The 23,148-nt window shown below is 40.0% G+C and overlaps 4 protein-coding genes across 4 annotated transcripts; 2 read left to right on the top strand and 2 right to left on the bottom strand.

Annotated features, from left to right (window-relative positions):
• Nucleotides 1–2,188, bottom strand: LOC146170293 (putative MFS-type transporter C09D4.1). The gene is made up of 2 exons (XM_083388128.1): nt 1,963–2,188; nt 1–1,166 (listed from the first exon to the last, which is right to left on the bottom strand). Exons 1-2 carry the CDS (start codon nt 2,186–2,188, stop codon nt 1–3), a joined length of 1,392 nt encoding a protein of 463 aa, XP_083244254.1.
• Nucleotides 2,189–6,289: 4,101 nt separating this feature from the next.
• Nucleotides 6,290–8,444, top strand: LOC146170292 (putative MFS-type transporter C09D4.1). Its single transcript, XM_083388117.1, has 2 exons — nt 6,290–6,545; nt 7,348–8,444. The coding sequence occupies exons 1-2, from the start codon at nt 6,290–6,292 to the stop codon at nt 8,442–8,444; spliced, it is 1,353 nt and encodes a 450-aa protein (XP_083244243.1).
• Nucleotides 8,445–9,866: 1,422 nt separating this feature from the next.
• On the top strand, nt 9,867–11,921 carry LOC146170291 (choline/ethanolamine transporter flvcr2a-like). Its single transcript, XM_083388106.1, has 2 exons — nt 9,867–10,131; nt 10,807–11,921. Exons 1-2 carry the CDS (start codon nt 9,867–9,869, stop codon nt 11,919–11,921), a joined length of 1,380 nt encoding a protein of 459 aa, XP_083244232.1.
• Nucleotides 11,922–14,186: 2,265 nt separating this feature from the next.
• LOC146170290 (choline/ethanolamine transporter flvcr2a-like) lies at nt 14,187–16,181 on the bottom strand. The gene is made up of 3 exons (XM_083388096.1): nt 15,926–16,181; nt 15,024–15,505; nt 14,187–14,918 (listed from the first exon to the last, which is right to left on the bottom strand). Exons 1-3 carry the CDS (start codon nt 16,179–16,181, stop codon nt 14,187–14,189), a joined length of 1,470 nt encoding a protein of 489 aa, XP_083244222.1.
• Between the last annotated feature and the right edge of the window lie 6,967 nt (nt 16,182–23,148).

The raw sequence follows: 23,148 nt of genomic DNA, 5'->3' as shown, positions 1-23,148 counted from the left end.
TTAGCGAGTTGGGGAACTTGTGCTCAGCTCAAGTAGACCAATCCGTTCCAAATCTCTGCTATCGCTCAGTTTGGCAACATTCAGTCTCTTGTTGTCTGTGTCGTATAGACAGCACAGAACAAAGCCAAGCAGAAGACTGACGCTCTGGAATATCAGCACAGCCACGCCGCCCCATGCATTGAAAATAACGCGTCCCACTTCACCATAGAATACGGTCGCCGGGAAAGAAAAAGCGGCGAAATAAATGCTAACAAACGTCTCGTCGATTGGGTAAGTTTGCTGGGTGGATATCTCCAACGCCGCCACAAGTACGGGCGGTCCCGATATCCCCAATATAAAGTTAGTGAGACAAATCCAGACGTAGCTTTTACAGTAAACGGCCACTACCAAGGCGGCAGACGCTAGAAACGAAACGCCAGATCCGACAACAGAAATCACTCCATAGCGTTTGTAAACGTTCACCACTTTCCCGCTTACCAGACCGCCAACCACGCCCCCGGTGCAAAGTATTGTCATGACGTACGCGCCCATGACGTCATGATTGCTGACGAACGGCTGGATGATTTGTGACATCATCGTGAATTCGACGACGGGCGCGGTAAACATGATGCCGGTTCCTATAGAGGCGAGGACATAAGTCTTGTTGGTCATGATGAGCTTGGTTTGATCCCAAAACCCTCCAAGAGCAGCTTGTTTCTTTTCTCCGTTTTCCAATTTCAGGCTTTGGGCTATGGTTGGTGGCTTAGGGGGTCGGTCGGTTGCGAAGAATATGAAAATCAAGCTGATCGTCAGAGAAACGACCGTGAAGCAAGCGTACATTATTCGCAGCGTGGTATTGTCTCGAGCTAGCTTTTTGTAGTTACTTGTCGAGTTCGAAAACTTCAAGTCCAGGACGTTTGTGGGAACTAGAAGACCCAGGATAGTGCCCAGAGAACCGCCGACCATATTGGCTGAAATAGCAGTTCCAACTTCCATCTCGGGGAACCAGTGCACCGCGAAAACTGGCGTAATGACCGACGACACTTGACCCGCGAAACTGCTAACGACTTGACTAAGAACGGCCACCGAAAAACAGGTCCTTGCGATTGTGGACAGCGCCAGGCAAAAGTAACTGAGGGTCGTAGTGACAGCGCTGAAAATCGCCAAGTTTCTGAACCCAAGATAACCTGAAACAGGGAAAAGTAGGAGGGTAATTGCTACGGTGGATTAGCATTCAAGTATTTGGCCGATTTACATATTGATCAAGCAGGGCATATTTGCGTATAGTTAGGTCACTGGTCCTTAATTCCTGCTGTTACATCCTTAACTGAGCACCACCCGATTTTGAAATAAGTTATTTTGCGAAAATATATTTATATTTATTAGTCTGAAAGCTTGTTGAAAGAAAAACTCGTTCGCAGTGCAAGCCGATTATTATTGTTTAAATATAGATTTAGTGTGGCAAAGAGATAAAATGGCTTAATACTGCCCCAGTATCATTACACTTGTATTAATGTTCCTAAATTTCGCATAGGGCTTAAAATCTGCTCGCGTATGCCTACCACCGGAAAGACCTTCAAGTACATTAGGTACGTGTTCCACAGATTGAGAATCACTACATTACGTTCTTTGTAAGCCGGGTTAATTTTCAGTGTTTTAGTTTTTCAAAAAAAAAAAAAATTAAAAAAAAAAACCTTTTAAACGCGACCTTTTACGTATAACAATAATGAAGGGAAAATTCTTAGGTTATTTGCTTTAACATGTTTTACCGCCATTTATGTTGAGATGCCATCCCACGGTTTCCATTTAAGCTAAACTTGACATTCCTATGCCGATTGCAATTTAAAAGAGCAATTTACCGAGATGTCACGATATATCAAATCAATGTAGCCCTACTCGCGACCCTTAAAACTCGTTGTCAAGCCCAGTTTGATAACCTCTGCTTAGAGCCGTAAATACATAAACTATACCACGGCGTTTTACCTTTGTAAGCCAGCCACGCAAAAGGTACAGTGGAAAAGACAGGTCCAACCGAACTTCCGATTGTCATCCAATCTACTTGCGAGTAGCTGACGTGGAAATAGCGGGCGTAGAAGTTGCTGATTTGTCCGAAACAGGACGAGCCCCAGCCGATCAGCAACTGCATGGCAATTAGGGCGGTTAGAAAAATCCATCTCCGCTTGTACAGTTGCGTTTGGTAGCCTTCCATTACCTTCGTCTTGAAGGCTGCACTAAGCTAACTTAAAAAGCCCTAATTTGGTTTACCTGTCACTCTAACCTTTAACGAATAACTAAAAAAGAGTAATTAAAAAAAGAGTAAACAGCCCTAAAAGAGCCCTAACAATAAAGCCCTAATTTGGTTTACCCTTAACCAGTGTTGTAAACAAGTCATTTTGAAACGACGGAAAGCCCAGTCAAGTCATTCGTAAATTAACTTAAATCCAAATTAAGTATTTTCGAATAAATAACCAGTAAAGTCCCAGCCCAAGTCATCGGTTGCCCAAGTCAAATCAAGTCATTCTGCCCAAAAGACTTAAGTTAGTCAAGTCATTTGAAAACAGTGACTTAAGTGCACTTGAGCCATTGACTTAATCATTACAACACTGCCTCTAAGTCTAACCTTTGACGATAACTAATAACGAGTATTTTTGCCGTGTAACATCACAAGCGTCATTAACGAATGCAGATTCCCTTGATTAGTTAATAGCTTGTCTAAGGAAGAACAAGCTTCTAATACCATCGCGAATAGCCAACCTTTTGCAAATAAGTTTCACTTGCAAAGACTTACAGCGTCGCTATCTTACAGCTGTCCGACAATTAAGCGCGCAAGATTGACGAACCGCTTCCTGTAAAGAAAACTTATAAGATGGCTGGGTCTATCGTAACCTTAACGCCATTGTATTGGGCGGTTTATAAGGTCTTGGAGTCAATTGCATCCGTTTCTTGAGCAACAAACTGCGTTGCCTATAAAGGACAGGCTGCGAAGATGCTCCTGCTATTGTTTGCTGCCAAATGAAGATCCGGGTTTTTAGAGTGCATTCTGCAATCAAATTTAAAGCTTTTGTTTATGTTTTTTGGCTTTAAAAGTAACGTTATTACTATCAGGAATATGCCAGCGACTGATTGTGTTACACCGGTCCGGTTTCGCACACCGATTTAATAACATTATAAGGAGGGTTCTCTTACTTGAATTTAATTTAAAAAACTTTTACAGATGTCTGTGTACAAGTAAATTATAGTGTCGCAAACAAGTCTTCGCAAAAAAGTAACAAGTCCAACTCGTGCTTAGATTAAGTCAATTCATTGACGTAAAAATAAAACGTTGAAATATTTAAAAATTGGGAACTTGTCCGGGTATGAAAAATATTTCAACTAAAATACAGCAAAAACCCAATACAGCAAACAAATTGTTTTACGTACAAAAATGAGATAAATAACTCAGATTTATTAACACCATTAAGGAAATCACCTTTCAATTCAAGTTGACACAATGACTCAGTTATTCGACACATTGACTCAAGTCTATTGATTTATGAAAAAATCTTAAGTATTTTTCCAAAAAGAAATACTTCCAGTCAAGTCATTTAAATCAAGGCTTAACCGCACTTAAGTCAAGTCATTTACTTAAGTCATACCAACACGGGTAATTTGTTAAGTAAGGATTGGATGCTCTAATAATTTAATTTGCTAATCACCGCGTAATTCAGAATTGTTGGCATTGGGCACTGAGGCAAAACAACCTAGAAAAAGTTAGTTTTGACGAATATACAGTAGGGTACCAAAGAATAGCACACTCGCGATAGAAGTACAACAGAATTCCAAAAGTACAAAACAACGCTACAAGGGATGATTGATTTGGCCACCGTAAATCTCCCATTGCTTAGATCCTTACCCACAAAGCTAAACGCTCATTTTTGTGATGATATATTCGGCTGTTACGACTTTGCAAGTGCTGGCCGCCAACGAGAAAAGTTTCTAGGTTTGTAAAACCCTTTGACCGTTTTTGAGGCTGTCAAATAGAGAATGCCAAAAAATCATCTTCGAAGTTAACTTTTGTCGGCATATTCAAATTAACAAATCGTGTTAAATATTCACGGCAACGATAAGTCACACAAAATCGGTAACACTGTAATTTGATTGTCTGAATGTAATAAGTAAGAAAACCAATGTGGAGTTCCATTACCGAGACTAAGAACTTTTTGTACCAATGTCTAGCAAACTTGTACATTCCGAGGGTCCACCGTTTCTTGAAGGGTCGGCATATCTACTGTCCTCCACCGCAAGCCTTTTGTTGGCCGTGTCGTAAAGACAGCACATAATCAAGGCTAGGAAAGCATTGGCGCTCTGGAATGCCAAAACAGGCACGCTGCCCCAAAAATTGAAAATCACACGACCAACTTCTCCGTAGAAAATGGTAACAGGTATTTCAAAACCGACGAACCAGATTCCAACGAACGTTTCATTGACGGGGTAAGTCTGTTGCGTTGCTATCTCAAAAGCTACCACCATTACAACCTGCGTTGCAAAGCGAAATACAAAGTTGAAAACGCAAAACAAAGGGTGTCTTTTTTAGTAAGTGGCTACAACGATACCAGCAGATGATGAAAAAGCCAAGCCTGAACCAAGTATGGACAACACTTTGTAGCGCTTGTATATATTTACAACCTGACCGCTCACCAAACATTCCAAAACGCTTCCGGCGCAGTATATGGCCATGACGTAGGCATCCATGACGTCATGTTTGGCAATTAAGGATCTGTGACATCATCGTATATTCGATAACGGCTACGGTGAAAGTGGTTGCAGTTTCCAAAGCGGCGAGAACGTAAGTCTTGTTGGTCAATATAAGCTTGGTTTGGTTCCCAAAACTTTTGAATGCAACTTGTTTTCAGTTCAAGACTTCAAGACTTTGCGCAAGGGTTGGTGGTTTGGGAGGACTGCCGGTTACAAAAAATACTAAAAATACAGTGATTGCCAGAGAAATGAAGGTGAAGCAAACGTAGATTGTCCGAAGTGTGTTGTTGTCTCTCGCGAGTTTCTCGCCATTTTCGGAAGAATTTAAAAACGACAAATCCAGGACGTTTCCAGGGATAAAAAAAGTTTCACCCAGGAACACTCCTAACGGGTTGACAGAAATGGCCGTGCCGACTTCTTTCTCGGGAAACCAGAGCACCGCGAAAACTGGAGGAATAGCCAGCATGACTTGACCCAATAAACTGTTGATAATTTGGCCATTTTATTCAATATAAAGAATCAACCTTTAAACAATCAACCTTGAAACTTATGTATGTTCTCTTTTAAAAAATGATTTTACCATTGCATTCTATTACGAACGACGATCTGTGGAAGCAACAACAAAAATAAAACTAGATAGGAGTAGATAGCTGTAAATAACTATTGTTTTTTGGCGCTTTTTCTCTAACACGGATTGAATCACAAACCTCGGAATTGCAAGGATGTCATGCTTTACTCAGGCAGGTGCAGATCTAGGTTTTTGTCATAGGAGATCATGATAATTTGTGACAGAGATTACGTCACAATGGACGTCATGACGTGACATCACAAATTCTCGTCAAAATGTGACCTCACAAATTTACATTTAAACGTGCAGTCATGAAAAGTAACCTTTGAACACCACACAATTTGTTTATTATGTTATTGATTCGCAAAATACGCCTTTATGTTGTTTAAGTCGCCAAAACTTTATTTTTGATGGTGCGATGAGACGCCTAGAAAACACAAAAAACATCTTGAAAACACAAATTCAATTTGCGACGAGCAAAAATTGCCATTTATGTAGTTCAGACAAAAGTACAGTTTGGGGTGCCCATTGCCATGTTGTCCCCCCTTGCATGTGCCCATGCACACAGGTTAGTATACACGATCTTTGTCAGCAATATGAAAATACGAAAATTCGTGGGATTTGCATACATTCTATATCGATTATTTGAAAACAAACCTTACAAGATCTCGACATTGGCCTTTTTACAAACCGGCTTTGAAACCGCAACAATTTTAGAAGACCAAGTTGTCATCAAAAAAGAAACGTTCTGCGCGTTTGTCTAAATCGTCACCGCAACCCACTGCGCTTTAGCATGAAAAATACTAGCAGGTGTGAGTGAGGGCCCTGCCTTCGTACGCGAAGCTTTTCACTTCCTTGCTTTGTGAGGCTTCGGCAGGATATCGGACTGTTTACATTTCGCTTTAAACTATTGTCTGATGGGGCCATCCGCTTCCAACACCAAGCCTTTTCGGGCGAGAAGTTGTTAAAAAACTTACCCGATCAGACAGTCGTCTCTGCATTTTCAAAATGTCCCTCTGCGAAGAGGAGCAGCTTTTACCTTCAGGCAACGGTACGAAGCTGTACAAGCGAAGATGGGCGATTCTGGCGGCGCTGACAGTCATCCAGATGTTTGTCGGCTGGTCATTTGCCGGCTTCGGTCAAATCAACGACTTCTACGTGAGGTTTTACAACGTAAGCTACTCGCAAGTCGACTGGATGAGCATTTCCAGCTCGGTCGGTCCTATTGCGTCGACCGTCCCCTTAGCTTGGCTCACTCATAAAGGTAGGTTGTGGTGGAACGAGCAAAGTATAGCCTGGATAACAGGCGCTGTATCTCAACACCTCCACACATAAGTTTTAGCATTAAGGACACTCTTTTGGTCTCGTTAATATTTAAGTCTATATTAGTTTAGTCGTTCGCAGTAATTTACCTTCTAAACCGCAAGCCTAAGGCTTTCAAAATGGTGTTGCCCACGAGACTTACTAGATCATTTTTTATGCTTCTTTGAAGTGTACCCAATCTCCATAACTTGTTTGCTATTTATTTTAGTTTTAAAGTTAAATATATATAGCCGTACTTAAAGTATTGTAAATAAGTCTTGAAAATGAATCCAGTCCAAGTCAAGTATTTTGCAAAAAATATTATACGAAGTGTAAGTCATCAATTGCCATAGTCAAGTTCCAGTCAAGTCACTATTAGAGCAAGTCAACTTTAAGTCAAGTTATTTGCATAAAAATTAAACGTTAAATATATATATAACTAAAAGCACCAAAAACGCTATATTCAGCAAGAAAATTGTTTAACGTGCAAAAATAATAAAAATAACCCGATTTAATCTAAAAAGCTTTACAACACTAAAATTCAAGTTAAGTGACACAATGACCAAGTACAAGTCAGATCATTTGTCCAAAAGACTTAACTCAGGTCGAGCCAATTGAAAACAATGACTTTAATGCTCTTATAGGTTAAGTCATTAATTTAATTCATTTTAACACTGCGTTTAAAAACATCTTTGTATATGTACCAGTTAAACGCATTCTCTTGGTGGTGTTTCCATTTTCATTCTACGATTTTTGTCTTAAAGGCCATCTCGGATTCAGAAACTTGGCAATCTTCAGCGCCGCATCTTCAACGCTCGGATACTTGTGCCTTACGCTGTCTACAATCGCTAGAACATGTTTTCCAGTGGCTGTTCTCGGTCAAATCATCAACAGTTTCATGAGCCAAGTGATGCTGGCGATTCCCTCAATTTTCGCCGTTCTCTGGTTTCCCGAAAAAGAGATAGGAACCGCCATTTCTGTAAACTTTATGGCAATTTGGCTTGGCGCGATTTTGGGCCTTCTTCTTCCGACCAACACAATGTACATACATTTTTCGGATTACTCTGATCAAAGTGAAAAACTTTTCAAAGACAGCAACACGCTGATGGTCATCTATGTTTGTTTCACTGCCATTGCATTTATTATTACCGTAGGTTTCATTATATTTCTAACCGACCGGCCTCCTAAACCACCGACCGTAGCTCAAAGTCTCAAAACGGACCAGAGAATCCACAAACAAGTTGATTCGGGTGGTTTTTGGTCTCGGACAAAACTCATCATGACAAACCGAACTTACGTTTTTGCGTTTTTCGTTTTCGGCGTCCTATTTCAAGTCAACTACGTCGAGTTCACCATGATGTCACAGATCATAGGTCCCTACGTGGAAAATCGTGACGTCATGGGTGCCTACGTCATGACCCTGTTCTGTGTCGGCTGCGGAACGGGCAGTATAGCGAGCGGCAAGGCTGTGGACTGGTACAAGCAATACAAAAGGTTGTCCATACTTGGGACAGGCTTCGCATTTGTATCCTCTCTCGGCATTGTGTTGGCCGCCCATTACGAAAGCTACTCTTGGATTTGCTTCACGAACTTTCTGTTCGGCTTTGGGTCAAAATTCGCAATGGTGGTAGCTTTCGAGATAGCGACCCAACAAACTTACCCAGTCGATGAAACCTTCGTGGGAATTTGGTTCGTAGGATTTGCCTTCCCCGCTGGCATTTTGTACGGTGAGGTAGGGAGGGTGATTTTTGATGCTTGGGGTGGCGTCGCTGTTCTGGTTTTTCAAAGCGCAAACACTTTGCTCACTTTTGTGCTATGCCATTTCTACGACACAGTCAACAAGAGACTGGACGTTGTCTGATCGCGCCAAACCAAAGAGATAACAACAATGTTGGAAAAAACGTTATGATCTGGTCGAGGTAGCAGTTTATTTAGAATTACCGCTATTAGACGCTAGAGTTTGTTGCATATTGCTTTGTGTTTTCGTATTATAATAAAGTTGCCGACTCTATTATGCCAATTTGGGTCTTAATTTTGCCGCGTTGATTGCTTACTTTACTGCGTGCTTTGTTTATACTTTGCATTTTCAAGTTCTTTTAAATTTGAGGGGCTCCTCAGTGAGCAACATTTTCATATGAGGCACTGTAGTCACGCGCATCACTAAAATGTTAGTTCATGAAACGTAATTAACACCAAAATGTTAGTAGGGCCAGTTTTATTTTGACAATGTTACAGAATGCCACAACAAGTAGTGTTAACCTTTCAATCATATACGTTTTAATTGGGCAGCTGTATGCAAATTTGTATTTCGTTCTCGTGCGCGACTTATCGTTACTTGTTTTTTCCTGTTTTTTTTAAGTGTGGTGAACTGCAAAAGTGTTCGTGAAGAAATACTTTTAATCTAAGTCGCATAGTTCTTGACTTAAGTCAACTAGATACACTTAAGTACCTGTTTTCGAACTACTTGGCTTATCGTAAGTCAATTGCATAAATGACTTGACGTACACTTAATCGGCATACTTTTGTAAAAAAATACAGTAAAAGTGGATTATTTACGTCAATTATTAAATGAAACAAAATCGCAATTTTTTATTTATCTCAGTTTTTATGTTTGCTGTGCGAAATTTTGCGAAGAGTGAAACGTGATTTTAGAGTTTCCAAGTTTATTATTTATTTTCAATACGAATGACGTGATTTGAACGTGGCCAATTAAGATTTAGGCTAGGATTTGACTTGGGTAACTTATGACTTGGACTTTGACTTCGACTTTGCTTGTCATTTGTTTAAAATGATTAAAAGTTGTTTTGCGAATGGCACGTTTGGGTTAAAGTCATTTCGAAAAGACAAGACTTGTTTACAACAAAACTGAGTATTGTTGGGAATCGATTTAGAACTACGTCTCAATGTTTATATATCGCAAACACCAAGTAAAATATCCCGTCGGGTCATTTCCGTCGTGTTGGCTTTGTCGCGAGAAAGAAAAGGAATATCCGTGGTGTTGGCTTTCTGTAGAATCTTTCAGCATCAGAACTGTTTTGCTGCTGTCAATTTTAACATGGCTCAACATAAAAAGGATAAAATGTTTGCCTGAAGAGCATATTGTGTAAAATTTAAAGCCTGTTTTTCGTTCTACGCACGCATTCAAGGTCATAAAGTGAATTTAATAGTTTCGCCACAACGTCCGTATTCCGATTTCCATGGCGCCAATGCGATTCGATCGTTTTTAAAGCCAAGGCGTATCAATTGCGAGCAACAAATAATAGGAGGAAGCCTCATTTTGACGATGAGTTACAACGAGCAGCAGCAGCAGCCGCTTTTAGGCTTAGACCGAAGCCTGACTAAGCTGTACAAGCGAAGATGGGTGTTCCTGGTTGCACTGACTGTTATCCAGATACTGGTTGGCTGGTCGTTTTCAAGCTTCGGCCAGATCAGCAACTTCTACGTGGCATTTTACAACGTCAGCTACTCGCAAGTCGATTTGATGTCCATCAGCATTTCGCTGGGGCCTATCCTTTCCACTGTACCGTTTGCCTGGATGGCTTATAAAGGTATGAAGTACAATTGACTCAGGCCTGAATTGTTAAAGAAAGACTTGAAAATAAAGTACTAAAAAAATGGCTTGTAAAAGGTTTGGAACCACTGGTATAGCACAGACGCGATATCCTGTTAATTAGTACAGTTTCAATTAGGAATGTCCGATAATATCGGAGCGGGTTCGATACCCGATACCAAGTGAGAGAATCGGTACTCGTCCGATACTAGGGTCGTATCGGTGCCGATCCGATACCAAATTACTAAAAAGAAATGTAGCCATAGTTGCAATATAGCGCAGCGATTTTCCCTTGAACAATAAGTCAACAACTGGAGAACAGTAGGTTATCAACTTTAAAAATAAAGTCCTAAAATCTGTAGAGAAATTCTTTGACAAATCTTCGCTCCGAACCGTTATTGCTTCAATTCATTTTGAAATCTAGCAGCCCGGGGCGTTTTGGGATAAAGTCTAGCAGATTTTATTAAGTTTAAAGTGGCAAGTTTTAATTATATGTATATACGACTATGCCATCATGAAAGGTGTCTGTTACATATTTTCTTGAATTTAGAGCTGGTTACCCTGGTAATATGCAGTTTTACACTTCAAATAAAATCTTTATTGTTTTTATGGGTAGTTTAATGACACTCGACAGCAATATTAAGACGGCCTGGTTTTCTTTTATTTCAAACAGGTTTCCTTGGATTTCGAAACATGGCAATTTTCAGCGCAGTTTGTTCGACCCTGGGATACTTGTGCTTGACAATATCAACCGTCGCAAGAAACTATTTTCTTGTCTCCGTTCTCGGTCAAATCATCAATAGTTTTGCGCTTCAAGTTATGCTGGCCATTCCCTTAATTTTCGCCGTCCTCTGGTTTCCCGAGAAAGAAATAGGAACCGCCATTTCGGGCAACGCAATTGGAATCTGGCTGGGCTCGATTCTGGGCCTACTGGTGCCAACCAATACAATGGTCCTCAATTTTTCAAATTTATCCAACCCGGGTAAGGCACTGGCCGCAAACAGCCAAACCCTGAGGTCAATTTATGCGTTTTTCACATCCATTGCATTCGTAATTAGCGTTTGCTTTTTTGCTTTCGTAACCGACCGGCCTCCTAAACCACCAACCGTAGCTCAAAGCATCAAAACAGAACCAAGTTTCGCGCAGGAAGTTGGCGCAGACAGCTTTTGGTCACAGACAATGCTCATTATGAGAAATAAAACTTACGTGCTCTCGTTTATCGCTTTCGGAATCCTTTTCGAATCGGTCTGGGTCGAGTTCGCGATGATGTCACAGATCATCAGACCCTACGTCACCAATTACGACATCATGGGCGCCTACATTTTGACCATGTACTGTGCCGGGTGCGTGTTGGGCAGCATAGCAGGCGGCAAGGCGGTAGACTTGTACAAACGCTATGGAGTGCTGTCAATAGCCGGAGCTAGCGTCTCTTTCCTATCTTCGGTTTGTGTTGTGTTATCAGCCCATTACGAAAGCGCATTGTGGATTTGCATTACCAACTTCACCTTTGGCCTTGGGTCCCAGTTTGTAATGGTGGCAGCGTTTGAGATTGCAACCCAGCAGACCTACCCAGTCGACGAGACGTTTGTCGGAGTTTGGTTTGTCGGATTTGCCTTCCCAGCTGGTGTTTTTTACGTGACAGTGGGCAGGGTTGTTTTCAATTCTTTGGGCGGCGTGGCCGTGCTGATTTTTCAGAGCAGCAACACTTTGCTTGCTTTGTTTCTGTGTTGCATGTTCAACACAGTCAACAAGAGGCTAGACTTGAGTCTGCATCCAAGTGAGTCATAGCAACCAAGAAAATTGCATTCGGGCATAGGAAATACACAATTTAAACTGTCGTTGTAATTCATAATGCTTTTATTTTAAACGTTCATTTTTGCTTGGTATCCAACCTGTGCCTGTTAAGCTTGTATAGAGCATTAACGTCATTTTATTAGTTTCCCTAATGATTTTCGTGCTACCCGTTTGCCTTTATAGCGTTCACGTTTTTAGCTTGGCGTTCCAATTGACGCCGGCCTAACGTTATTATACGCTCACAATATGTGCCAAAACAACTTTTAATATATCTAAACGTTGAAAAACTGGTGGATACTTATTTTAAGCCAAGGGTTAACCTTTTTTAACGTGGACCCCTAAACTTTTGTGGTTTCCCCTTGAATCAGGGATTTTTAGTTTTACATTTGAAATGAAGTAGGCTCTAAATACATTTAAGGATAAGGCACTAAAGCGTTTTTTTTTCAGTCAAACTGTTTAAAAAAAAGTATACACCAAGATTTCTATTAGGGTGTTATGAACCCCCTAAAACTAGTCTACATACCCAAAGGGGTTTACAACCCCCCATTTAGGACACCTAAAATTGTCGTTTCAATTAATATAGTGCCAGCCTACGGCTTACTTAGGTTTACGATGACTATACAAAGCAGTCAATTACAAGCTTGTCAATTCGACATAAATCGCTCGGCGGAAATATTTGAAACAAACAGTGATGTATATCCATGTACAAGAATGACGTTCTCACGCTTTTAAATGTAGTTAAAGCTTATGTTAGATAATATCACAGTATTAAACAAATTGTTACGCAGGACTCCGATACATCTGAATGATTTCAAATAATTTTTAACGTATCCAACCTAATTATAATTAAATTTGCAACCTTTTCTGGCCATTTAATATTAAAATAAATAATTTCCTTTACTGTATGCTACAAAACGTACGACGTAGATATTGTACAAAAGCAATTTGTGCAAGTGTTTTAATGTTTGTATATGTGTTGTTTTTACCGTATTGTCAATCCTACTTTATCACTCTTTCCTGTGAAACCAGAAACCTAGAAAATTAAGGAATATGCCGTATGCGGAATTTATCAATGATTGACAGGGTATATTTTTCAATATTAACTGTTTTGTTTATTTCATACCATTAGGCACAACAAAGTTTTACTCTTGACAAGTTATACGACATGAGATACTTTAGGACGAGGTTTGTCATTTCTAGATCGGTTAACTTGATTAGCCTCGAAAGTATGGCAAAAAATAGCAAATTATCGATTTATCTATTCTGTTGCGCCGATTATTTTATCGTTTGTGTGCGTTATTGTTTCTTTATTTTATCGTTTGTAAGTGTGTTTTTCTTTTAACTCTTTATTTCTCACTCGCGTAAGTGATATCGCTTTTCCACTTTTGCACCTCACCTTTCACGCTTTATTTGTTATCTTATCAGTCACATTTTCCATTGGCACCTGATAATTAGTTACATTTGGCACTTACATCGTTATTTCCCTTCGTTATTTTGATCAGAGTAACCGAAAAACAATCAAGGCAGACGAGTTTTTGGGAGAACATTTGGAGAATTTACAATTTACGTTTCTGACAACTTTTTAGACGTTGGCCGCTTTTTATTTTTGTTGTTTTACTAATAGTTCGATTATATTAATACAGTTTAAAGACACTTTGTGTAGCGCTTGGCATCCGACAGGCTGTTAAGTGGGGATACTGCACATAGATCACATGGATTGGCTTTTAAGACCAAGGCAATACTGCATAGCTAAATCCTATATAGAGTGCGAACAACACGGACCCTGCTTTATAAAATTGATGAATCTTTTTTCTTTCTTGCATTATTTCTAGTATTTTTTTCTGGTCGATGATAAAAGTTCTTCCTTTATAAATATATTCCACGCATCTTCTCAAAACACATTAAAAAAACGCATCCGAAAAAAAACTAAAAAATTCACGCAAGTAAAGAAAAGCGAAGTATATGGTGTACATTTTATCAAATAAAAAGCGATTAGTTTGATCTACCTCCAGATCTTAAAAAATAGTATTTAACCCAGATACTTTAGTCTCACAAGTTTAGGGCCTGCTTTAGGATGATAGTTTGTCTATTTGACAAAAATGGTTTGCTGCAGCAAAACGACCAATTTTTTTTGACTTCCATAAGACGTCTGCAACTAAGAACATCATGTTTCTGTTTTTATACGATATCTAGTGTCATAAAAACAGGATAATTGCGGTCTGTACATGCTTAGTTTTGTACAAAAGCCTTTACCGCGCCTCAGTTTCCAAACAAGCGTGCAAACGACTTTCCTATTTCATCGCCGAGCAACGGGTTTTTCTCATGTGCTTCTACATCCTTGCCCGAGTGGTGGTCATGTGACTTTGCAATCTCCAGCCTCTTGTTGACTGTGTCAAAGAGACAGCACAGACTCAGGGCGAACAGAAGGCTGACGGTCTGGAACGAAAGAACAGCCAAGCCGCCCCAAGCATTGAAAATAACGCGGCCAACTTCGCCGTAGAAAATAGCGGCCGGGAAGGAAAAAGCGACGAACCAAATGCTCACGAAGGTTTCGTCGACGGGGTAAGTCTGCTGGGTCGCTATCTCCAAAGCAGCAACCATTGCCAGCTGCGACCCAAAGCCACATACAAAATTGGTAAGACAAAGCCACCGGTAGCTTTCGTAGTACGCGGCTAATACAATACCAGCAGATGATAAGAAGGCTATGTTTGCCCCGATTATAGACAGCACCCCGTAGCGTTTGTACAGGTCCACCGCCTTACCGCTCACAATGCCGCCGATGCCGGCCCCCGCGCAGTACATTGCCATGACGTAGGCACCGATGACGTCACGATTTGCGGCGAAGGACTTGACGATCTGTGACATCATCGTGAACTCGACCACCACCGCCTGGTAAATGATTCCGAAAGCCACAGAGGCGAGAACGAATGTTTTGTTGGCCATTATGTGATCTGTTTGGGACCAGAAGCTATCCTTAACGACGTGACTCGTCTTCAACGACGTGGATTTTTCGTATTCTATCTCATATTTTGTTCGCTTCGATTTATACTTTTCCTTTTGCTTTTCGTTTTCTTTATCGTAATCCCAATTCCCGGCTTCTATTCCCTTGTCTTCGTGCCCGTGTGTTTTCAGCTTTTGCGCAACTGTGGGCGGATTCGGAGGCCGGTCGGTTACGAAAGACACAATAAACACGCAAACCACAAAGGCCGCGGCCGTGAAACAGGCGTAAAACTGCCTCAGCGTGTTGTTATCCCTCGCCAGCCTTTCACCGTAATCGGTCAAGTTTGCAAACTCCAAATCTAGCGAGTTGGTAGGGACTAGAAGACCAAGAACAGCGCCCAGCCAGCTTCCCATCATGCTGATAGAGATTGCGGTCCCCACTTGGTCTTCTGGGAACCAGAGAACTGCGAAAATGGGAGGCACGGCCAGCATGACTTGCTCCATGAAGCTGTTGATGATTTGGCCGAGCACAGCCACCGGAAAGCAGCTTCGATCGAAGGTGGACAGCGTCAGGCAGAGGTATCCGAGCGTTGCTGCGGTGGCGCTGAAAATTGCCATGTTTCTCAGTCCGAGGATGTCTGGAAAAACGAAAAGCAGAGAACTTATGTTTCGGAAATAAAACAAGCTCAATCATTTTTCAAGGCGATTTAAAATGAGAATACGGTAGACTGTTTAAATGTTTTTGTGTTACAGCCTTAAATTGGAAAACTTATTTAAAAACTATAGATATTTTTCGAAAAAACAAGTAAAACAGTTAGGTGCAATGCAGAGCGAAAAATGTTAACTTTTAAAGTATATGTGATTTTTTTTAAATGTATGTAAAATCATCGCTTAACATCTTAAGGTTATAGATTTGCATACCCCATTTTTTAATTTAAAGCTATAAAACTTGGATACTAAACCGTTACTGTTGTGAAAAGTTTTAGGTACAGTTTTAGAGCAATATTAGTGCAAATCTCATATTAAAATCTATATTATAGTTTTTTACTTAGGAATACCTTTGTAAGTCAGCCAGGCAAAGGGTACAGTGGCAGCAATCGGTCCAACTGAATTCCCGATGGTCATCCAATCGACTTGCGAATAGCTTACGTTGAAAAACCTCACGTAAAAGTTGCTGATTTGGCCGAAGCCAGCAAATGACCATCCGACAAGCATCTGAACCAGTGTGAGCGCAGCTAGAAAAGCCCATCTTCGCTTGTACAAATGGATTTCATGGCCTTTCGTCGAATGCTGCTGCTTATCGTGGTGCGACATTTTGGAAATAAAGCCAAAATTCCATCTCGGGCGTCCAGAAGATGGCAACATACGGAGCTCCATACGTTGTTTTTTTCCCATATCCGCTAAAACATGGGAGCTTCCACTTTAAAAATAATTACCTGGGGCTAATGGCGAGAAACGTGCTTTCCCGTTTGGTTCCTACAAAGAAAGGAAGTAAGTCAAAACGTTCCACAACTTCCGAAGTGCAAGAAAGGAATTTTTTTCGTGCCACATGCAAATGGGAAGTTTGCTTTTCTTTTTGCTTTAAAAATATGTCAAAAAATGTACGTCCTTAAATTTTACGAAAAACCAATGTGCAATTACGATTTTACGATTCTATCTTCAAAAATTAATAATATTTTGTTTGATTTGGCTTTGGGAAATTCCACTTGAAAGAGTAGTTTAATGATTGGCGATACTATTTTTTTTAACAATTTAAACCTAGTGTTGGATTTTTACTTTTTTATTGTTAATTTAACCGAAATTGTTAGTAATTTTCGGTTATTTTATCACCGAGTACTTGCAAATCTTAATTTTTTTCCATTTTTTACCAAGTGAAGTCTAAGCCAAAAAGGTCGAGTAAACCGACATCATCTTGATAACGACGTTTCGATATGCACTTGTATCACCATTATCAGTTAATGTCTTGTATCATCATTAGCTTACATTTACTAATGATCATACAAGTGCGAATCGAAACGAGTTTATCAAGATGACGTCGATTTACAACTTTTCGGCTTTGACATTTATTATTAAGCAACATTACAGGTCCGAGCATAGTGTACCTAACTAATTTGTTACTTATAAAACGAGGTTACTTAAATTTTATAAACTTATTCTAAATGGTATCGACACTTAAATGTTTATGAATCACTGATTTATATACAGACTCATTTCTCTAGCCGTAACATATTAACGTTGCTGAGTCGGCAAAACATCGCGGTCCATTTCGTCATCTTTCTCAAGTCAGGTCTGGCGTTTGCGTTAAGGCGGCGTGCGACCTAAATGCGAGAAGCGTGATAGCTGACAGCCTTCACGGCCCTACGTGACCTCGTCCTTATCGCTAAGAGCAGTGGTGGTCAACTTTTCCCAGTCGCAGGCAAAACAAACTCAGCAAGGTTTAGGTGGGCCGTATACAAAATTTCCATTCGTGGTATTCTTGTTCTTACTAAACTAATCCCGAATTTTTATGCAATTGAAAAATATTAATTATTTTCAAAGAATGGAAGACAAACCATTCGCCCAAAGCGCAAAAATTCATTTAAAAACCAAAACAAATTGAGCTTAATTGGTTCACAGATTGTTTGCTGCACAGAAATCACGTAAAATAGTTGTGGTAAAGCACACAAATCTGCGTTTATGTTGTTAGATTTCTTAGCTAATTTAGTTAAACATTCGGAAGATGTAACTTAATAATATATCACCTTGACCCATTGGGACCTAAACTTTAATGTAGTCTATCTAGGACTAATCAGCGCCCAAACCAAATTTTATACGCTTTGTTTTTTATTAAACTGTTTTACATTGCTTTACAGATTTTTAAATGTACACCAAGGTTTCAATCAGGCATTCATGGTAAACCCTAAAACTAGTCCGCGGCCCAAAGCTTATAAACCCTGCTCTAACACCAATTTTTTGTCTTGTTGTTACAGTCAAGTCAAGCCCTACAGCCAGTCTGTATACCACCCAGCTTAAAGGAGCCATAAGAACAGAATTACAGAATTCAAAGACCCCGGGACTAATACCTTTGTTTCGAATATAAATCAAGTTACTTTTCCTCACTTAAAGCGAGTTAATTGTTCACTTGACCGTCGCCCTTTTTCATCCGTGTTTCAGTAAATGCGGAAAAACGAGGCCTTAAAATGGAGGGTAAATTTAAGAGTGGCCTCGTGAACCTTTACAACCATGACCTAAGGCGCGTGACTCATTACCGGTTGAAACCGGATAAAACCGCTTTGAACCTGCTTCGCGCCTTTCAAGAGGCTTACTTTACTCTTTATCCCTGCATTAGTTAAAGCTTTTACCAAGTAAATTTCGTATAAATACGGAACACGTTGGCCGTTTTACGCTCAAAACTGTGACGTTTGGTTAACGATGTAAAAGCAGCCTTACATGAAATTATTCAGCGTAAAAATGGTAGGCCTAATGGATTGAAACGAAAATTACAAAGATTCAAGATTTATTTATTTTTGTTGTTGTTTTTGCAAACATTAAAAAATATTACATAACGAATAACACAAGGACATTGAAAGGCCCTTACGGTCATCGAGTCTAGCTGCCCATAAATCAACCTGAAAACCTCTAAAAGTAATAAGGACAGTAGGCTATAATTAATCCGCGTGGACCAAGTTAAGCATCGATTGGTAAAAGTGTAATTGATCAACACAAAAAACGTAGGCCAGTTTGAAAATCTAGCGAGACAAGCCTAACGTTAACAATGTGCACTTTGTACTGTAAGCAGGGTTTTTAAAACTGGGGTTCGTGGTCTTCTTAGGGGTACGTGGACTAGCTTTAAGGGTCCATCAATGCAAGATTAAAATTTTCTTGTATAACTTGGAAATAGAATGAGTTTTTAAAATAAATTTTAATTGAAAAGAATTTATTTGAACTTTATTTCAGTTTCACATTTGCTGGACTAAAAACAGTGAACTTCTTTAGTCTCGTGTTTTTATAACGTAATTAAAATAATATATGCAGACCTGGGTTCACGCAAGACAAAACAATTCTCGAGGGTTAAAAAAGCTTAAAACACCTGCTGCAAGGCAAGATATACGCTTAAGGTGTCAAGTAGCATCTTAACTGGCCGACGAACTAAGCATCGCGCTTTGACGTCGGTCTATGCATGCGACATCGTGAAAACCTATTTAAGGGCGTTGTTGCTTCGTGGCGCATCGTTTAGGCAGGGCTGGTATAAAGTAAAGAACACAGCTGCATGCCATTATAGGCTTCTTTAAACTTGTTGTGATATGTGTTTGTTCGGCGAAAATTGATGTGTTTTGGTCAAGTCGTATTGGTTCACACTCGGGATGTCCGATACTTTTTTACTTCTACAAAGATACCCGATATTTTTGCTCAACGTATCGCGATCCAATACCAAATTACGTCACTATGATGCACCAACTTTCAAAGTTAGATAAAATTGAAACGTTAAAAAGGAGTAAATAGGTTTATGTTAATAAATTTACCTTTTATAAATAGAAATCACTGCGTTGGTTCGCTAATCATGACAGAAATTCCGATATAAATTTGGTATCGGATCGGCGCCGATTAGACCCTAGTATCGGACGAGTACCGATAACACCACTTGGCATCGGGTATCGGCTCCGATCCGAAATTGTCGGACGTCTCAAGTTCATAGCAAGCTTATTTCAATAGTTTTCATGGTGTTCGATTTTAACTTTTGATTGAACTCAATTTGTCGACAAAATATACGTATAGCATATGGCGGCAATCTTTCACAAAAATAATTAGTAAAAGTAGCATAACTTTTCACATTGTCACACTTAGATTTGGCCCATAGGTGTTGTATCGATTAAGCTGAACTGCTTTGCGTCGGAGTCGGAAGTACGTACGCAATGTGTACGCGTTCAGAACAAAGTCGTATGATTTCGCGGAAACGACAGAATCATCAGGGTGAGCCTTCGTTAAGCGAAAGATACGATATACCAAGGATTTTCGTTTTCAAAGTTCAGCTGTGGTGTAGACAACATAAAGGCCAATTTGCGAATATACTGGCCTTTACGTGAAAAAGGAATGTGCAATTTGAGCTGGCACAAAAGCAAAGTATTACTATTTATACAAGGGCTTTTATTGCTGGTCTGGCAGCCAGTCGGTGTGATTTTCTAATTTCCTGGTGTATAATAAGTATATTCACGTTATTTGTTTATAGAGTTAGACTGGTTACGTTTAGTAGAATTCGAAATGCCTATAGAACAGCAGGTCAATTGGGGCAAAGGGATTTCTGTAATCTTAATCAATCTATTTAGAGGCGCAATCAGCATATTCGAGAGGACGTAATGCAATATGGGATGCACCAAGCCTCGATCGAATGTAGATAGTCCTGGTTGGGCCAGGTAATATATGGTTGGTTATTGATTTTAAACCTCGAGACACGGGCGTCTCGCGCTGCTTAGCTGCCTGGTGTCGATAACAAGCAACCACACAGGGCATTGTGACCGCAACAATAGCAGCAACATACCGCAATGAGTTTGGAAGCTTGCAAAAAGCTAGCAAGGCACGTCTACTGTTTGAAACGCCCTGTGACAGGTCAACGACCTATCAAATCGGCAGCCCATTGATTCCCTAGTTGTGTAGAGCGCTAGCCGCTAATAACAGGCCTGCGGTAGGGCGAGCAACTCGCCGTCTTCGAAAAGCGTGCTTGTCAAACATTAACCTGGAAAACGGGACACGCTATGTAGCCTATGTAGGCTGTGCTTATGTCTGGCTGTGTACCCGCCGCCGAATTTATAACTCTCTCTTTCTACGGGAAACAGTTGTGGTGCAATGCAAGCCTTAGATCTTAAAGTTTAGTCGCACCTTTTCTTGTTGCAGTTAGTACATTAAAAAAGGCAAAATCGTGGTAAAGGCATTTTTGGTTAAGTTGCGATTTTTTGGTTAGGGTAGCGACCCTAAACTGTAAATTATTAATGGCGTGAGGTGTTAGGCAGGTAGTTGTTAATGAGCAGCACCCAAAAGTTAGGCAGCACGAAAAGTTTATTTTTTCATGGACAGGCACGCAGTCAAATTTCCAAGGAAATTGTGTTCAGTGAGCTACAATTTGAGCTTTACTGGGCTCACGTTACGAACAGCGCAAAGTTTACAAAACCCGTTTCAAGTTTGCAAGCACTTGAGTTGATCACCTGGCAGTTGTGTGATGTTGTTGTTGGCAGTTCCTACTTGTCAGCTGTACACTGCCAGTCCTGCGTTTGTTTTAACAAAGGCAATATAACCGGCCCAATGCGAACTATAGCTTTAGCAATTCGAGTTTTAGACAAAGGTCAACAGCGATGCTCGTTGGGCCGCTCTAATGTAAATCATTGTCCTTTTGTGAGCGATACGCACAGCTGGATTCGAATACGGTTATAAGGTTCACAGCGCGCCCAATATATTCCACCGCAGGTATGGGTTCTACTTCGTAACGCCCTTTGCCCAAATGCCAGCCAAATGAAATCCAGCGTATGTGTGGATTTGCCTGCTGTGGTTTGGCTGCCATCCCAACTCAATCTTTCACTGATAATAACGACAGCTTATGAGTGTCTACTTAGCGTGGTAATTGTACCGACATTGAATGCTTGTTTGTCCGTACCTAACTCACCACCTGTAAATATTTTGGAATTAATATTCATTAACCAGTAATTACAATCAAAAGTGGCTTTGAAACCAAAACAGCAATCAAAACGAAATTTACATTGCGAGCGTGCCTGTGATATAGGTGTTCGTAAATTGCTAAAGTCCGCATTTCTGTCCCTGCAAATAAACGTGATACAAATCCTTCGATCCCATGTGTTATTTAGTGAGTCAATATTTATTCATCAAAATGAGGTGCCCACTGATGCGTAACACCGTGACCATTGCGTGAAGTCAGGCTATGACGTGCGTCACGTAAACCTATATAGCTCTACTAAAACCCTGTTAAATAACGAGGGCGAATTTATATTGACACAACAAAAAGGAAAATTATTATCGCCATACTGGTCAATTTCTCGTCGGGGCATGCAAAACTTTCTGACAGGCAGAATAGGCAATTTGCATGAGAATAATTAGTATCTACGGGAAACTGATTTTAACATAGTCAAATTTTTATCTGGCCTTATAAGAATTTTTACCTCACATATTTACGGGTTTAGGAAATAGTTCATTTCGGCAAAATAACTGACATTTTTCTACCTGATACAACCTGAACTGACATGATTTCCAATAAGGCTATATGACCAACACCTGCCTTACCCCCCAAAAACGCCGTTAAGACATTATATGAAAGTTGGACTGCGATATATTCGCCGATGTGTTTCAGCACAGAATTATAGGCAATTGATGTTAACCTGTAAACCCGATATGTACCATATTAAACAAAAATGTTGAGCCGTTTTCCAGGGAGCCATGAACAAATTTGAAAAATAATATTTTTTTGGCTAAAAAAAGAAAGAAGTATAATGAAACTTATCTTAAACCAGCAATCAAGACATTGTCAGAGCAAAAACAGGCTCAACCATCACATTTACTCAATATGGTAATTGATAACTAATTAATGTACTATCATGTTTATTGTATGTTATATTTATATTGTTTTATTATTCTAAACTACCGGTTACGGTATAAACTGTTTTTTTTTTATTAAAATGATGTTAAACAAAATAGGGGGGGCCATTTATTTGTAAAAATTTTCAAAGGGGCCACGGTGTAAAACAGGTTGGGAACCCCTGATTTACACCATTGCTTGATAAAAGACCTCGAAACGTTTTTGGGATTAAATCAATACCAACTTATTCCGCACTTCGACGGTGGTTATCCTCTATTAGGGACCCACATATTTGCCTATGGGTCCAATGGCACCTCATCAACCTGTGGTCCAGATGACTCTTTTGCTTTTCAAGCAGAAAGTTTTGTTTTGTAAGGTGATAACCCTAAGTGTCTTCAGCACGAATGACTCAATGGTTGGTGAAGCACTATTTGGAACGTTTTTAGTGTAATATATTACATTACTGTTTCTGCCAGGCATATGTCATTTTACTTTGCGTGGTGTTGAGCGTGATGTTGTTGCATTACCTGGTGAAGGCATCCTGGATAGTAACCAAAACGTTGGAATAAAAATACGTACCAGAAGAACTTCTTGTCAGTATATATTTACATTACGTTTACTCTATTTTTGAAGTCCTTACATTTGTTTTTAATTGGTCTGTAATCAGAAAAATCTTCGTTTGTCGAAATCATTTTTTTAAAGCTGGTCAATGCATGTCACTGTCAA

Source organism: Ascidiella aspersa, chromosome 1 (genome assembly GCF_963924565.1).
Source record: "Ascidiella aspersa chromosome 1, kaAscAspe10.2, whole genome shotgun sequence".
Lineage (NCBI taxonomy): Eukaryota > Metazoa > Chordata > Ascidiacea > Phlebobranchia > Ascidiidae > Ascidiella > Ascidiella aspersa.
Note: the sequence above shows the minus strand (reverse complement) of the source record. Positions and strands in the feature narration are given on the sequence as shown.